At 42.3% G+C, this 16820-nt stretch overlaps 1 protein-coding gene across 1 annotated transcript in view; it reads left to right on the plus strand.

Moving 5' to 3' along the window:
• Nucleotides 1–257: 257 nt before the first annotated feature.
• SLC25A13 (solute carrier family 25 member 13) overlaps nucleotides 258–16820 on the plus strand; it is a 175854-nt gene continuing 159291 nt past the window's right edge. The window contains 1 exon segment of the mRNA XM_081799691.1: nucleotides 258–480. Within this exon segment, the coding sequence (XP_081655817.1) occupies nucleotides 466–480 (15 nt within the window). The 5' untranslated portion in view covers nucleotides 258–465.

A 16820-nucleotide genomic window follows, 5' to 3' on the forward strand; every position in this document is an offset into this window, starting at 1 on the left:
GGAGTTCTCAACTTCCTCAGGCTGCGTGCCCCTCCTTGCGGGTCTACCCGCCCTGGAGCAGCCCCTGGTACGGCCGGCCCCGGTCGAAGTCGCAGCTTCCCTCCTCAGGTCACCTACCCCCAGGACGCCGGCTCCCGCCCCCCGTGAGCCCCTGAACCCTGGCCATCGAGGTGGCCGCCGCGGGACAGCAAAGCGGGCGTCACGTGCGCGCGCCGCGTCCACCGCCCCCGGACCCGGGCCCGCCCCGGCCGCGGGGCAGAGGCCGTCGGATCACGCGCGCCCCGCCGGCCCGGGCCGGGCGCAGCCAATGGGCTGGCGGCGCCCGCATGACCCGCGCCGGCGGGAGGGCGTGGGGAGGCAGGCCGGGCGCGCACGCTGCCGGGCTGTACCGCCATCCCCGCTGCCGCCCGGACGGGAAGTGAGCCGCCGAGAGGGTCCTGCAACCGCCCGCACCCGGGGCGAAGCATGGCGGCCGCCAAGGTAAGCGTCGGCCCGTTGCCCCGGGGCGCGCGTGCCGGCCAGCCGGGGCCCCGGGGCTCGGGAGCCTCAGGCGTTCACGTGCCGAGTTGGTGCAACGTGGAAAACAAAGAGAGAGGGGCGCGGGGCAGCTGTTCCACCTTGCATCAGTGGGAGAAGGGAGGTGACCCCTCCTCCCGGGCAGCACATGTGGCCTGTGCGGGGACGGAGGCCCGACCTTGCTGTAGGAAACTTTGCCGGCTGAACCCTCCCACTTGGCCCGGGAGGGGAGTCGGTGCCTGGTTGGCGCCCTGCGGGCTGAGCCAAGGTCGGCCTGGAGAAGCCCGGTGGGCCCGGGGACATCAGAGCCCCTCGGCCACCCTAGAGCGCACCTGCTTCTGACCCCGGTTGTTGTTGACTGGGGCTTCTTCCCGACAGCCCGGGCTGAAGCCTGATCCTATTAGGTTTCAAAGGCCCCGCCCTCCCGCGGTGGGGAAGTCACCTTGACTTCCGTTTTGGAGGCTGCTCGGAATAGTTGGCTTGCGTGCGCGTGTGTGTAAAAACTCCAGAGGACCACTATCCCACCCCCACTTCTCATCCTTCAACCTCCTCTCCCCATCTGACAACACTTACATACCGGCCTCTGAGCGTTTGGGAGGCTTCTTTTTAGAAATGACAAAACAGATTGTTCTGGGAGCCTGTAACTCTTGTGATGTTTTACTTAAAAGGAATTCTGCGTAATGTGAATCATTCACTAACCCAGAGGAAAGGCAACTCCGACAGCTTGACCTTTACTCTTTCACCGTTTTTTGAAACCTGGACACCATTTCAGTCTCTTTGGACTCCATTTCAACTTTTCTGACAGAATACCGTATTTAGTCCCAATCACTTGAATCATTGGAATTTATAGCTTTTAATTTAAGTTCACGAAGGTAGCCCTTTAATCAAGCCTGTACAACTTCTTAGTTCATTTTAAGTGCAGTGAACTTAAATATACCCAACATTTGAAACATTTGTCCTTAATCAAAACTCTGTGATAACCCTCAAGAGGGAAACATGGCCAACACATCATATTCCTATTTATTCAAGCAAACTAATCACATTTGCAATGGAAATTGTAAGCAGACAAATATATTTAAATGCTGTTCTATGACTTAAGTTTCTCCAGGCTCCCCAAATCTGCAGACTTCTTCATGTTCCTAGACTACGTGGCCTAAGTGGCCTTTTTCTTTTCTGTAATTACTCTTGAGTTCCGTCCTCAGGAGTGTGCTCTTGGGTGTGTGCATGAGTGTATTTATGTGTGTGTGTGTGTGTGTGTGTGAGAACATATGGGTATAGATAACTATTTTAGGTAGATTCTTTGAGGATCCCTGGTATTCATTTTTGGAAACTGCATTAACCCTTTTAAATCCGGTACAATGCAAAAGGTACTTGTTTTTTCACGATGTAACCTTGATCTAAAACTCTTAGTATTTTGGGACAAACTCAAAAAGCTTCCATTCTCTTGTTCTGCCTACTTTTGTAAGAATAATCCTTATGGCTTCCCTGGCTATATGGTAAATGGTAAGTGGTCTGCCTGTACTATTTCTGTTGTTTTCAGGATTTCTTTTAAAAACTTCCAAGCTCCGCATGTGCTAAAATGCAGATGAGTTTTTAAAATTATATTTCATGCAAGTCCTCAAAAAATGCATTTTTAAAAAGTAGTAATAGAAGGGAAAAACATTTCCTTCCCCTTCACACCCCTCCCCGCCCCCCAGTTTGGTTGTAGCGAACATTCCTTCTTCATCATTGGTTGAGTTTGTACATTAGTAACGATGAAATGAAACTAAATGAAACTGTTAAGAGTTAGAGAATGCTCACTCAAGTTCAGAGATGTTCAGATCAAAACTAGACATGGACCAATAATTTGTGTAAAATTAGCCTAGAACTAAAAGAAATATATTTGGAGACAAAGCATTAATAATAATGAAAATTTGGTCTGTAGGACTAGTACACTTAGTATTGATACTCCATTCTTGGATGAGTTGTTGCTATGATCGTATTGTGTTCTTTCTAATGTTCCAAATGGGGCTAAACTGAGGATATGAAAATGAATTGGCCTCCCTTTGGGCCTTCAAGAAAACCACAACCATACTACAGGCTGACTCCTCTCATGGAAATGCCCTAAGTAGGGTTAGTGCCATAATAAGGGCTATGGGGGCATCAGGGAAGGAGACCATTTCTGTGGACGACCGAGGTGGTATTTCAGCAGGAATGGTTGGGGAGAAGAGGGAAGACCCATTCCAGTGATAAGAAACAGCAAGTGAAAGGCAGAGAAATGTTACAGAGTAACCTTGGTCTGGTAGCCTTTTCCCTGGCCTACCTTGTTTGGGGCCCCTGTGCTGTGGGTGTTCCCCAGTTAGGCCACACCTCTTGAAAGTGTTGGTCAGTCAGTAGAGAACTGGGGGGTGGAGGTGGTGGGAAGGGTTGAAAGCCACAATAAAACATCTAAACAAACTAGGGAGCAGGTCTTTTTGGTTATGGAGTTCTTTATAAGATTGCTGGAGGGGCTCTGACTCCTGCTCCTTTGACCTTTTGTCCTAGTCAAGCCTCTGCTTTTGTTCTGTTCTTAAAGGGAATCATTCCACCCTAAGTTTTCCACTCTTTATGAGGATGAGGCCTGCTGAGCACGGTTTCTTCCAACCCTCCTTGCTCAGCATTTGCTGCTTCATAAGCACCCATCCTTCCTGCCATGATGCCTTCCGGTGGATCTTGGAACAGAGGAATGTGTGACTCTGCAGATGCGTGTTGGTTTTGCTGGGGCTTAAGGGGGCTGTGCCCTCTCCGCAGTGACAGAATTCCCTTAGCAATGTCTTTAACAGCAACTGAGCGGGCCCTGTTTAACCAGACCCTCTTGTTGGGTTAAATCGGCCCAATTAATGGTGGCTCTGGTCTGTTACCTCAATTATTCCCAGTGGTTGATTTGTAGCGTGGTGGTCTGGTTTGTTGATTGGAAACGTTTACAAGATAGAGTACTCATACTCAACCATTTCCTTTGGAAATTTGCTGTGCAGTTGCGTGAGTGAAAATAAGCCCGGATGGTTCCTTTTGACTTTAGGTGCTGACAACATAGCAGAGTTGGCAGTGTTGAAATTCTTAGTAATTTAACCTAAATAAACCACTCTATTTAATGACTGTTATTAGGCTGGTAGCTTTGTCTTGATTTCCACATGTAGTCACAGTTTCCACATGTTATCCATGAAAATTGTTGACTTGATATGAGTCAGGTATTTCAAGATACACTTACCGTTCTGTGGTAAAATGTCTTTTGCATAAGACTAGCGCAGTACAATTTGTAAGAAAATTGTATAAGTAAGTGTAGAGGAGGAAAAAGTTTTTCTGGACCCTCCTAGGGGTCCCTGGCTGGATTTGAAAATTAAATTGACAAAAACAAATTGACAGGAGGAAAGCATACAAATTTTATTGAATTTTTACTAGTACATGGGAGTCATCACAAGAGAATGAAGACACAGAGAAGTGACCAGGGCAGGAAGCTTTTAGACAAAGTGGATTTGTAAAGAATTGAGATGAAGGGGTTTGGGCCAGGAGTAGTAAATGATGAAGAAGTAACTAGAAGACAAAGGTTAGTTTAATGAGGTTTGTTTGTACAGCTGTCTGGGCCCCCAGATCCCCATCTCTGGTGATAAGAATGTCTTTCCTCCTCCTGGTACAGGGAGGGTACCCTTCACATGGGAGTTACATGACCGATTTCAGGAAAGAGGGTTGTGGGGGAGGAGGTCAGAGTGACCTTCCTGCCTCTGCTCTTTTCTCAGACCCCTTTGGCTTCAGACATTCCATATGCCAAGGTGCTGCGTTTGGTGCGTGTCCTGAACCCCGTCATAAGCCTGATTTGAAAAGCCTTGAAGCCCCAGATGCCTATTTAGATGTTTTTCCAAGTTAGACTTGTGATTCTCATATGTCTGAGTCTGGTTACAGTGGTAGATTGAGCTGCAGAGGAGCTCAGAATTGATGACTTAAGTGGGAAGAGGCTGCGAAGAATATTTTGTTTATTTTTAAGTAGCTCTGGTTTAGTGAGGAGCTAGCCACGCAGGAGTGGGTTACATGCCTGCTGCTTCCGCTGATGGTGCCAACGTGGACGAGTCTAACTTCTCTAGGTGCTTAGTATCACCCTGTGGAAAGCAGGGACTATCTGTGATGTGTGATGAGCAAATGCAGTATAACGTGTGCAAAACACTTTGGGAATTAGAAAGTGCTATAGGATGGCCAAGAGATGTCTTTGCGGGCTGTGTGACATTTCTGCCTAACTGAAAGCTGGAGGACATAGACATTATTTGACTTACCCCAACAAAACATAGTGTGCTTTTCTTGGGGCGCCTGGGTGGCTCAGTCGTTGAGCGTCTGCCTTTGGCTCAGGTCATGGTCCCAGGGTCCTGGGATCGAGCCCCGCATCGGGCTCCCTGCTCGGCGGGAAGCCTGCTTCTCCCTCTCCCACTCCCCCAGCTTGTGTTCCCTCTCTCTCGCTGTGTCTCTCTCTGTCAAATAAATCAATAAAATCTTAAAACAAAACAAAACATAGTGTGCTTTTCTTAAGCTTGTGATCCATTCACTGTTCACCATAATACCTAGCCGGTGTGGCTGCTTAGCCAGATTCTCTGAGTGGTCTTCCTGGAGCCTCGCTATCAGAAGTTTTGGTCCATGGACCAGCAGCATTGGTTTACTTGGGAGCTTGTTAGAATTGCAGCATTTTTGGATGCAGCCCAGGCCAAAGATCCTGTCGCATCAGAATCTGCATTTTCACCAGATCCCCAGGGGACTGTATGCACATTGAAGTTTAAAGTATTGGTCTGGAACTCTCATTACTGTGTCATTAAACGTAGCTGCCTTCCTAAGCCAAGGGTGCAGCACCTTTTGAATTGGTTGTAAGTTCAACTTTTTGCAGAATTAACTACATAGTGATAAAATCCAGTATAAATTTTAGGGTTTTAGGATTAATTTTGATTCTGCATTGGGGTCAGGGTATTATTTTTGGAGCACATCCCTGAATTATTATTTAAAGGAATGTATGATTATTATGCAAGGGTTGTACTTTTCTCCATTTCTTGACTACCCACCCATATTCAAAGTCCCTGAAAATGAACTTGTGTCTTTTCTCTTTCTTGACATTCCCTCCTCAGGGTCACCAGATCTGAACCTGTTGGCCTGTCCTCCTTACATCTGGTCTCATGGGACCCCATGTCCCACCCCTTCGTGCCTGTAACACTTTCTGTCAGCTTTCATGATGTCCCCTCTCACGGTTGGCCTCTTAACTCTCACATTAGTCCTTTATTCTCCTTTGCGGGCTTCTTTTCATCCTTCTGCTTGCCCTTGAAATGTGGATGTCCCGAGGTCCTCGTCCCTCTGAGGGTGCCGGCTCCGCGTCAGCCAGTCCAGGTAGCTCTCTCAGGCAGCAGCCTTTGCATCGGCAGCTGTTCGTTGGAAATCTCAACTTTGCTGCTCCAGAGGTATTTCCGACTCTGCTTACTTAGAATTGAATTCATCTTGTTGGTCGTTCCTCACTTTCAGCCTGCGACTTAACTTTCCTACTGGCTAAAGTCTCCAGCGAGCTCAGTTAAGTACCTGTTGTGGGTGCCAGGAGAGGCCTCAGGCAGGAATTTGCAAGAGGACAGAGAGATGGGTTCAGTAAACGCTTCTGCCCTGGAGTGTCCTGTCTCTTCCCTTCATGTCCAGGTCTTCACTCCTTTTTAGCTACAGCGTTGCTGTAGCTTCCAGGCTGGTCTTGCCTCTGGTCTGTTTCCTTCACTTCCCTCGCCGGTCTGTCCAGACCTGTCAAAGGCAGCTTCTAAGACTGGCTCGCACTGCCATGCTAATAGCAGGACTGTGTTCACGTGGACAGCACATAACACTTCGAGAAGATGCATTCAGGTGTGTTGTGGGTACCAACCATCTACCAGCTCATACTGTACTGGGCTTACCAAGATGAGTAAGCTATTAAGGGCATGTTTTCAAGAACTCACAGTCTACGGGGATTAAAATAACCAGATAATATGAAGACCCACGCTTATCTTTATGATTATCTTTATAATCATCTACAGCATAGCAGGGAAGGTATTGTAGCCTCATTTGACAGGAAACTTAAGGCTCAGAAAGGTTATGCAAATAACAATAGCAGGTTACATTTATTTAATACTTATAAAGTCAGGCACTGTTCTGGGCACTGTGAACATGAAGTAGTTTAATCTCAGCAATCCTATGACGTGTAAGTGCTGTTCTTACTTCTATTATACAGATGGGCAAACTCGACTGAACAGCGTTTGTCTTGTCGAACAGAGAGGTTAAATGAGTTGTCCAAGGGCACACAGCTTAGAAGTGGCTGAGCTAGGATTTCAAGACAGGCAGCCTGGGTCCAGAGTCCCGGCACGTAACCACTGTATGACATTGCCTTCTTTAATTTACCTTGTTACACAGTGTAGTTTCATACTGCCTACAGAATAAAATTTAATCTCTTTAGCCAGCTAACGCCTTCTTGGTCTTGGCTGTTGTCTGATTTTTCCAGTACTACCTAACGCTCGTTCCCATCTGATATCCTTCACAGTGGTTTGTGAATGGGACCCCTGTTCTCATTCCTTGCCATAAAGCTGTGGCAACAGTGTGACTCCCAGGGAGAAAGGGAGCCTGTTTGTTTGTTTGTTGTTTAATTTAGAGCTCAGTCAGAGACAGGAGTGTTCTTGTCATTTCTCTATATCGGTTGGCAGGTTTTTTAAGTTTTTTATTTTTATTTTTTTAGTTCTCTTTAGTTCTTCTTAGGTATAAGGGTCTTAGTTTTATTTCGCCATTCCTTGAAGCACCTGCCAGGATGTTAAATCCCATGTCCTAAATTTATAGTTTTTACGGTTGGTTTGTTCTAATCAAGATTCAGACACAGGCCACACATGGCATTTGACTGATTTCCCCTTTAAATCCTGTTAATCTATAGGTTCTCCTGCCTCTTTTATTTTATTTCCTTTCAGTTTATTTGATGAGGGAATTGGATCATCTTTCCTGTACTTTCCTACAATTTGGATTTTGCTGATTGCCTCCCTCTGGTGTTCTTCTTTCCCCAGTGTTTGACAAGTGATAGTTAGATCTGGAGGCTTGATCAAGCTTAGGGTTTTATTAATTGTTTTTTTTTGTTTTGTTTTTGGCTTGAGGACTTCCTAAGGTGTGCTGGGTGCCTCTCTCAGGTTATTGGGTACTTGGTACTGAGTGCTACTTCAGGGGGCACATAATTCTTGGTTGTTTCCTGTGATGTTATGTTTGATCAGTGGGTTTGGATGTTGCCTTTCTATGCCAACAACTTTTGCATGATGGTTTATTTAAGTTGGCCAAATTTTAATATTAGCAGTCATTCTTGTGTATTATGATTTTCATTCTTTAAACACACATATATATGTATACATATACATATTACAATGAGTGTGTCACAATTATTACAAAAAATAATGGCTATTAAAATCAATTGGATATTAGTGGCTATAGAGTTTGTTTGGAATGATGAAATGATTAGTGCTGGTGGTTGTCCAACATTGTGCATACACTAAATGCCACTGAATTGTACACTTGAAGATGGTTAAAATGTTAAGTTTTGTGTATGTTTTACCATGATAAAAACAAATCAGTTGCAAATAGACTAACACATTGAATTAAAAAAACAACAACAACACTATCATTCCATGAGAGAATAGTATTCATCCCCCCAAAAGTCAAAGTGAGACAGAGTGGGAGGTAAAGCTCTTTTTTTACCAAAGAATGCCAGCCAATAAAGGTAGAAGGCTTGATAGAATAAGAAAAGGAAAAAAAAATTACTTCACAACCTGTAGGTAATAATTGATTTGGGCAAGGGTCTTCAGTGGATGCCAAAATTCTTCAGTAAAAGACTGTTGGAATTCCCATTGTCTCTGAGTGTCTCCTTGTAAATTACTAATTGGGGGGGGTGGGGTGGAGTGGGAAGTACCTGTACAATGAAGGGCTCTGCTTCCACCTGTGATACAATTTAACATCATCAGGAAATGGAACAAGCTGGCATTGCCAGCCCACTGATGTGATGCAGTGGGAAGTATGTAACATGCGTGACTTTTGGAGAATTCTTGCTAAAAATGTTGAATCTGAGTCTAATCATCAGAAACAATCAGACAAATCCAGAAAGTAGGACTTTCTGTAAGACCTCTGGTCTGACCTCAAAAATGTCAATGTTGGGAATGAAAAGGCTGGATTATAAGACCTCCAAAGAGACCTGACAACCAAATGCAGTCCTTGACCCTGGATCCAAAATAAATAAATGAAACAGTAAAATAAATAAATAAAAGAATGCCCAACTGGTGTAACTTGCATGGTGTATATTAAATGATTCTATATTAATTTGCTGGGTCTGCCATAATAAAGCACCAGAGACAGAGTGGCTTAAACAACAGAAATTTATATTCTCACAAATCTAGAGGCTAGAAGTCCAGGACCAAGGTGTTGGCCAGGTTGGCAAGGTGAGACAAGCTTTAGAATGTGCTCTTTAGTTCTTAGATGGCTTTTTTCTCCCTGTGTCTTCACATGGTCTTCCCGTTGCATCTGTGTCCTAATTTGATTTCTTGTGAGCACTCACACACTTCTTTTATTGCAGGTTGATGTTGACTCTTGGGTTTGAGGATTCCACTTCTTTCCATTGTCTCCCTCTCAGTACCAGAAAGAAAAGCTCAGCCCCTGGTTCTCTTTTTTGGTGGTTCTTGGAGATTTGTTATAGCCCTATTTTGGTGTCCACCAGTAGTTTGAGAAGAGCCTGGTCTTGACCTTTGTCCAGTTTTCTTTTGGATTATTTGTCTTTTCACATTGATTTGTTCTAAGAGCACTTTTAAATTAAGAACCTTGGCCCTTTGCCCTGTCTGTTGCACATTTTTTTTTTTTTTTTTGGTGGTAGTTTGATATTTAGCTGGTTCATACTCATTTTTGAAAAATTACATATTTATTAATCTTTTCATTTATGGATTCCTTTATGGATTCTGAGCTGTCTGTGATGTTTAAACATGGCTTCCCCACTTAATATTATATCAGAAACCACTTGTTTTTCTAGTACTCTTTATAAGTCTCTCGCTTTTTGAAATTGTTTACTAATTATCTGCAGTTATTTTCATATAAGAAGAAAGGTAGGGAACCAGTTTAATTTCTGTTGTTGTTGTTCAACCCCAGGAGGTCATTAACCTTCACTAGTGCCACATCACCAGCCAGCATGACCTGCTGCCCCCTCAGCCCAGACCCTCTGCTGGCTTAGATTCTTAAGAGAAAATAGTTTAGATGACGATTAGTTCAGAAGGCCAGGAGAGCCTCCCCTTAGGGCTCAGCTGTCCTCCAACGACTCCATCAACTCAGCTGCTGTGAATAGGAATATGGAAAGGGTACCAGTAACTGGGAAGCAAGGCACTGTTAGATTCTGCCCCAGCTTACACTGCTTTCATTCAATCCTTTCCCTCCCTCCCCCCACTTCTCTAACAAATGAGAACACAGGAGGTCATATTGTTGGTTAGGGATAGGGTGAAAATTTAAATGTCCAATTGCAAGGCCCATAAAATAGGGGCAAATAGCATTCCATGAGGGGAATTTGGTTTCCATCAGGATATCTTCCTGGAGGAATTGGCATTTGACTTAGGTCTTGAAAGAACTGCAGCATTTTTTAAACTTCTCATTATGGATATTTTCCATAATGTGCAAAAAAAAAAAAAAAAAAAGAAAAGTATAATGAACCCCCATGTCCTTTCTAGCCAGTTTTAGGAATCATCAGTTTATGGCCAATATTGTTTCATTTATACCACACTATTGCTCCTCCTTCCATCCCCCTGATTTTTTCAAAGCAAATCCCCAACATCATATCATTGTATATGTAAATACCAGTGTGTATCTCTAAAAGAGATTTTTTTAAATGCACAACCAAAATATTATATCTTAAAAAAAAATTCAGTGATTCTTCAATATTATCAAATATCTATTCTGTACACACTTTACCCATTTCCCCATTTCTTACAATTTTTTTAAATAGTTTTTTAAATTGTCATCTAAGTAAGACCCAAGCATTGCAATTGGTTGATGTGTCTTAATTTTCTTTTAATTTCTAGGTTCTCTTGCTCTTTCAATCTTCTATTCTCTCTTTTCTTCTGAAAGCCAGTATAATATAATGGTTGAAATCTTGGACTCTGTGTTCGAACTATGGCTCTGGGGAAGTTACTATACGTGTACCTCAGTTTCCTGATCTATAAAAAGGGGCATAGTTGTATTTGTTTACTGGGTCAGTGTGCTCATGTTTGCAAAGCTCAGAGCCAGGCCTGTGACATCGGTAGCTTTATAGAAGTGTGAGCTGTGGGTTTGGAATCTGAGAAGTTGTTCAGAGTAATGTCAGAAGTCTGTGGACTGTGGGAGAGAGCAGAGGAGGGCTCACGTGAATGACATTGTATGCATTCTTTAGGATGAGAGCCCTGGCTGTGCAGAGGGCTCCTGTTCTTTTTCTTTTGGCTTCCTCCTGGGTCCTTGACTATTCTTCAGTTCGATGATGTTGATGCACAGCAGAATTTTGAACAGGTAAGGTATTATTTAGTGGAAGCAACTTTTCTATTGTCATTTGATTTGTTGCTTTATCTTCCTCTGCATTTATTAAGTTAACTGTTCTCTCTCAGAAGCCATTTTAACTTTCTATGGCATTATCTGGGCTCCAGCAACTTGTGATCTCCTAAGTAGAACCTTTCAGCACTTTATAAATATGTCATATATTTTTTATATTCCTTTGTTCCCCATCAGGAACATACATCCCAGTCTTCAGCACAATCAGTTTTTATTCATTTAAGGAGCAGTAGTAATTTGACACTTGCTAATATGTAACAAATTATATTGGGAACTGTAATTACAATTGCAGCTGGTTCCTAATTATATTGTAACCTTGATGCTTTTAAAAAAATTAAGACTGAGTTCAACCTGTAATACTGGAGAATAATATTCTGCATTAGGCAGGTCTGCCTTCTGCTGAATCATGGGCACTTCTGTATCGTAACGCCAAATTAAAAAGACTTTATTTTAAATTAGTTTCAGCTACATTGTTGTCCAGTGGTACCCTTCATAAGGATAGCTTGAAGTCCCCATCCCTGCTTGCCAAATTCTTGGCACATCCTCCAGGTATTATAATTGGTGTCAAAACAACCTGGGCTCTTGGGTCATTTTTGGCTCTGTGATTTACCTACTCACTTAAGACTAAGAGTCTTATAGCCTCAGTTTCCTCATCTGAAAAATGGTGATAGTAATGACTCTTCATAAATAGTTTTAGGGATGTTTAAATGAGGTCAGATAAAAAGCCTTTTAGCACCATGCCTAGCATAGAGTTAAGGACCCAATAAAAGTTACCTGGTCACTGTTAATTGCTGTCATCAATAATGAACAGCTCCAGAGACTTTACCTCTGCAACCCCAGACTCCAACAGAATTACAGTCTTAGTTCTGCCACCACTCTAATTTGTGGAAGCGCATATCTCCACCCACATTGTACCAACCACTCATTGGTCAGTCCGTCATCCCCCTCGTGAGGCAGGTTCTGTGGTTTATTTGACATTGTGTCCTCAGTGCCTGGCACTGGGCCTGGTACACGGAAGGCTTCCGTGATTGCATTGCATGAATGGGCAGCACCATCTAAGGCAATGGTTCTCAATTCAGGGTGGGGTAGTTCTGCCCCAGGGCATATTTGGTAATGACACATTTTTGGTTGTCACATCTGGGAGGAGGGGGGTGGCCAGGGATGTTGCTAAACATCCTACAGTGCACCAGGCAGCCCCCTATCGCAAAAAATGATCTGACCCAAAATGTCAGTAGGGCCAAGATTGAGAAACCCTGCCCTAAGGTAACCTAACTGCCTGGGTTGTAGCCCTGTGGAATAGGCATGGGGTTTGGTGTAGATCAACCTGTTTGACTTGCAGTTTTCTCAACTGTAAAGGAAAAGAATCCAACCTGCTTCAAGGGTTCTTTGAAAATAAAGGGAGATTATACAGGTGTGTCCCTAGTTACTCTACCCTAATTTAGTCTTTTTTTTTTTTTTTTAAGATTTTATTTATTTATGTGACACAGAGAGAGAGAGCACAAGCAGGGGGAGAGGCAGGGGGAGAAGCAGAGAGGAGGGAGAGCAGGGAGCCTGATGCGGGGCTTGATCCCAGGACACTGGGATCATGACCTGAGCCGAAGGCAGACACTTAACCGACTGAGCCACGCAGGCACCCCTGATTAAGTTAATCTGGATTGTCCTGGCTACTAATGATCCTTTTTTTTTTTTTTAATAAACTTAATATTTTTGAGTAGTTTTAGGTTCACAGCAAAATTGAAAGGAAGGTTCAGAGATTTCTTGTATACCACCTATCCCTAAGCATGCACAGTCTCCCCATTATTTTCCCTCAGAATGGTACATGAGTTACAGTTGATGAACCTACACTGACACATCATTATCACCAAAGTCCCTAGTTTGCATCGGGGTTCACTTCTGGTAGTGTACATTCTGTGGGTTTGGACAAATTGTATAATGATACGTATCCACCATTATAGTATCATACATGGTATTTTCACTGCTCTAAACATCCTCTGTATTCTGCCTATTCTCCTTCCCTACTCCCTCACCTCTAGCAACCACTGATCTTGTTACTATCACCATACTTTTGCCTTTTTTTAGAATGTCATATAGTTGCAGTCATACAGTATGTAGCCTTTTCAGATTAGCTTCTTTCACTCAGTAATACGCATTTAAGTTTCCCTCATGTCTTTTCATTGCTTCATAGTTCTTTTTTTTTTTTTTTAGTGCTGAATAATATTCCAATATCTGGATGTCCATGGTTTATTTAACCATGCACTGAAATATACCTTGGTTGCTTCCAGTTTTCAATAATTAGGAATAAAGCTGCTGTAAACATTCATAAGTAAGTTTTTGTGTGGACATAAGTTTTCAGTTTGTGGTTGTATGATAAGACTATTGTAATTTTGTAAGAAACTGCCATTCTGTCTTCTAAAATGACTGTACCATTTTGCATTCCCATCAGTAATCCATGAGAGTTCCTGTTGCTGCACATCCTTACCAGCATTTGGTGTTGTCAATGTTCTGGACTTTGGCCATTCTAATAGGCATGTATTGGTATCTTGTTACTGTTTTAATTTGTATTTCCCTGATGACAGATGATGCGGAGCATCTTTTCATATGTTTACTTCCTATCTATATATCCTCCTTGGAGGTTTTTGTTAAGGTCTTTGGCCCATTTTTGCATTGGGTTTTTTTTTTTTTTTTTTCTTGTTGAGTTTTAAGAGTTCTTTGTGTATTTTGGACAGCAGTTCTTAATTGGCTGTTCTTTTGCAAATACTTGATCCCAGTCTTTTGCTTATCTTTTCATTTTTTTGACATTGTCTTTTGCAGAGCAGAAATTTCTAATTTAATGAAGTCCAGCTTCTCAGTTCTTTCTTTCATGCATCAGTCCATGCCAAACCCAAGGCCATCTAAGTTTGCTCCTTTATGATCTTCTAGGAGTTTTACATTTAGGTCTCTGATCCATTTTGAGTTAATTTTTGTGAAGGGTGTAAGATCTGTGCCTAGGGTCTTTTTTTTTTTTTTTTTTTTTTTGCATGTGGATATCTAATTGTTCCAGCACCATTTGTTGAGGAGGCTGTCTTTGCTCTTTTGTCAAAGATCAGTTGACTATATTTATGTAGGTCTGTTCCTAGGTTTTCTATTCTGTTCCACTGAAGATTGTTAATATCCTGTTGGAGAATTGATCCCTTTGTCATTCTATAATGTCCCTCCTTATCCCTGGTAACTTTCCTTGCTTCAAAATGGGCTCTGAGTGAAATAATATAGCTATTTCTGCTGTCTTTTGATTAGTGTGTGCATGGCATTATCTTTCTCTGTTCATTTCCTTTTTTGTTTTTTAAAGATTTATTTAGAGAGAGCATGTGTGAGCAGGAGGAAGGGCAGAGGGAGAGGGAGAGGGAGAGGATCTCAAGCAGACTCTGCACTGAGCACAGAACCCCATGCAGGGCTGAGTGCGGAGCCCCACTGTGGGACTCAACACAGGACTCAGTCCATCGACCTTAAGATCATGACCTGAGCCGAAATCAAGAGTCAGAGACTTAACTGACTAAGCCACCCAAGTGCCTGCCCCTCTGTTCATTTACTTTTAATCTATAAGTATTTTTACTTATAGATTAAAGTTTTATTTATAGATTATTTATTTATAGATTATAGATTATTTATTTATAGATCTATTTATTTATATATTAAAGATTATATTTGACCCTGAACTGATTGTTCAGGGTCACCAGGTTAGTAATACACTGGGACCCAAATCTTTACTCTGAACCTGGTGATGTTTGCTTTTGTCAGGGTGAACAAACACCTTCTGTCTCCCTAAGAAGTTGAAAATATAAACAGAAAAATGTCTATTTTAGAAAAGACTCATACTGTCTCTTTTCAGATTTTTACTCTTGGGAACATTTACTGGAATGTTAGCTTTTTTTGTAGATAGCATATAGTTGGGTCTTGTATTTTGATGCATCTGACAAGCTCTGTCTTTTAATTAATTGGTCCATTTAGATCATTAATGTTTAAGGTGATTTTGATTATCTTGCTTGGTTTTTTCTATCTTCATGGATTTGTGGTTTCATGTCTGACATTGGTTTGGAGGGAAGTTCTCAATCATTATTTCAAGTAATTTCTACTATTCCTTTTTTTCTTCTCCTTCTGGTATTCCTTTTACATCTATGTTACACTTTTTGTTCCTGTACTGCAGTTCTTGGATATTTTGTTTCCACCATCCCCCCAATCCTTTTTCTCTTTGCTTTTCAGTTTTGGAGATTTCTATTGAGATATCCTCAAACTCAGAGATTCTCCCCTCAGTCATGTCCAGTCTACTAATAAGCCCATCAAAAGCATTCTTCATTATCCTTACAGTGTTTTTGATCTCTAGTATTTCTTTTGGTTCTTCCGTAGAATTTCCATTTTTCTGTTTACATTGCTCATTTGTCCTTGCATGCTATCTACTTTATCCATTAGAGCCCTTAGCATACTAATCATAGTTGTTTTAAGTTCCTGTTTTGGTCATTTCAACATTCTTGCCATATTTGAGGCTGGTTTTGATGCTCACTCTGTTTCTTCGAATTGTGGGGTCTTTTTTGCCTTTTGCTATGCTTTGTAATTTTTTCTTGGTAGCCAGACATGATGTACTGGATGGATAAAAGGAACTGCTGCAAATTGGCCTTTGGTAGTGTTGGGTGGTAGACTGTAGAGGGAGAGGAAGTATTCTGTAGGCCTGTGATTAGGTCTCTGCCCATTAGAGAGCCTCTGGCTCTGGACAGTATACTTCACAAGTGTTTTTTTCCCCTCCTCTTAGGTGGGAGAGAATGGCTAGGGGTGGCTGGAATAGGGTATTTATCATCCCAACAGTAAGGTAGGCTCTGATAATACTGCAGCAGGTTAGGCTCTTAATAAATAATTTCTCCTGAGGACAGATCTTGTTAAAAAGAACAGAATACTCGGATGCATTTCAAAATGGTTCCTTTTCCTGTCCTTGTGTGAGACGTGCAAATGATATTTCTCCCATATTCACTGTGAGAACCAGGTTGAGTTCCCAGAGGTAAAACTCACAAAAATGTGGAGATCCTCCTATGGCTGGGACCTCCTAGAGTTTTTAAATCTCTGTTTGGTCCACACTGAGCCTCCGCAGTTTGTCTTTCACAGTTCAGGTTTTCCTATGCCAACGCTGGTTCCTGTGGAGGTTCTAATTGGTCCTTAAGATGACTTCCTGAAATAGATAAGTAGATTTTGTCACTTTGCCCATTTTATAGATGAGGAACCTAACTCGGAGATGTTAACTGATTGTTCAGGGTCACCAGGTTAGTAATACACTGGGACCCAAATCTTTACTCTGAACCTGGTGATGTTTGCTTTTGTCAGGGTGAACAAACACCTTCTGTCTCCCTAAGAAGTTGAAAATATAAACAGAAAAATGTCTATTTTAGAAAAGACTCATACTGTCTCTTTTTAGATTTTTACTCTTGGGAACATTTACTGGACTGTTAGCTTTAGCTTAATAACAATAATAATAACATCTAAAATTAGTGTGTTTAAAGTTATTTTAGCATAACAGAACCCACAGCTAAAACATCACCATTCATTTCTTAACTGTTGCACTGTGCTTCTTAATATGGAATTGTAATGGCGATGGCTTTATCATTGTTTAATGTTTGTCTACACCTGTGCAGAGTTAAATCCAACACGCTTCACAAGCTACTGAATCCTTCTGATAAACATCTCCAGCACCCCTGACACGACCCGTTTGTGTAATT

The sequence above is a fragment of the Leptonychotes weddellii genome, chromosome 12 (assembly GCF_054177405.1).
Source record: "Leptonychotes weddellii isolate Sample4059 chromosome 12, ASM5417740v2, whole genome shotgun sequence".
NCBI lineage: Eukaryota > Metazoa > Chordata > Mammalia > Carnivora > Phocidae > Leptonychotes > Leptonychotes weddellii.